The sequence below is a fragment of the Buceros rhinoceros genome, unplaced genomic scaffold (genome assembly GCF_000710305.1).
Source record: "Buceros rhinoceros silvestris isolate BGI_N320 unplaced genomic scaffold, ASM71030v1 scaffold30884, whole genome shotgun sequence".
Taxonomy (NCBI): Eukaryota; Metazoa; Chordata; class Aves; order Bucerotiformes; family Bucerotidae; genus Buceros; species Buceros rhinoceros.
Genome location: NW_010410493.1, coordinates 514 through 943, shown reverse-complemented (window position 1 = coordinate 943; position 430 = coordinate 514). Strand labels below are relative to the sequence as shown.

The following is a 430-nucleotide window of genomic DNA, read 5'->3' as shown; positions in this document are numbered from 1 at the left end:
CCCGGCGCTCTGAGCCCCCTGCTCTGGGGGCAGATGTCCCTGCTCCCTGCAGGGGTTGGGCTGGAGGAGCTTGGAAGGTCCCTTTACCCCAAACCATCCTGGGATTCTATACGTGGCTCCTACACTCGCGTTCCCACCTCCTGCACCCAAACACTGTCCTGACCTCGCTCTGACCCACCCAGTGACCTACCAGTCTGCCTTTTTCAAGCAGTCCACGCTTGCGCCTCTCTCCAGGAGGTAGGAGACACACTCCCCATGGCCCATGGAGGCTGCTTCGTGAAGGGGTCTCTTGTAGTCACTATTGTACGCTTCCATGTCCATCCCCAGCGCCTCAACCAGGTAGGCCAGGACGTCCCGGTGCCCGTACCGGGCTGCGTGGTGCAGCAGCGTGTCCCCCGAGCGCCCGTAGCGCTGGCTCCTCTCTGCTGGG

General features: G+C 63.0%; 1 protein-coding gene across 1 annotated transcript in view; it reads right to left on the bottom strand.

Annotated features, from left to right (window-relative positions):
* Nucleotides 1-425, bottom strand: part of ANKRD16 (ankyrin repeat domain 16) — a gene marked incomplete at both ends in the record, with an annotated part of 9,088 nt that extends 8,663 nt beyond the window's left edge. Inside the window, one exon of the mRNA XM_010135649.1 lies at nt 191-425. Coding sequence (XP_010133951.1) covers nt 191-425 — 235 coding nt within the window. The remainder of the gene's footprint in view (nt 1-190) is intronic.
* Nucleotides 426-430: the final 5 nt, after the last annotated feature.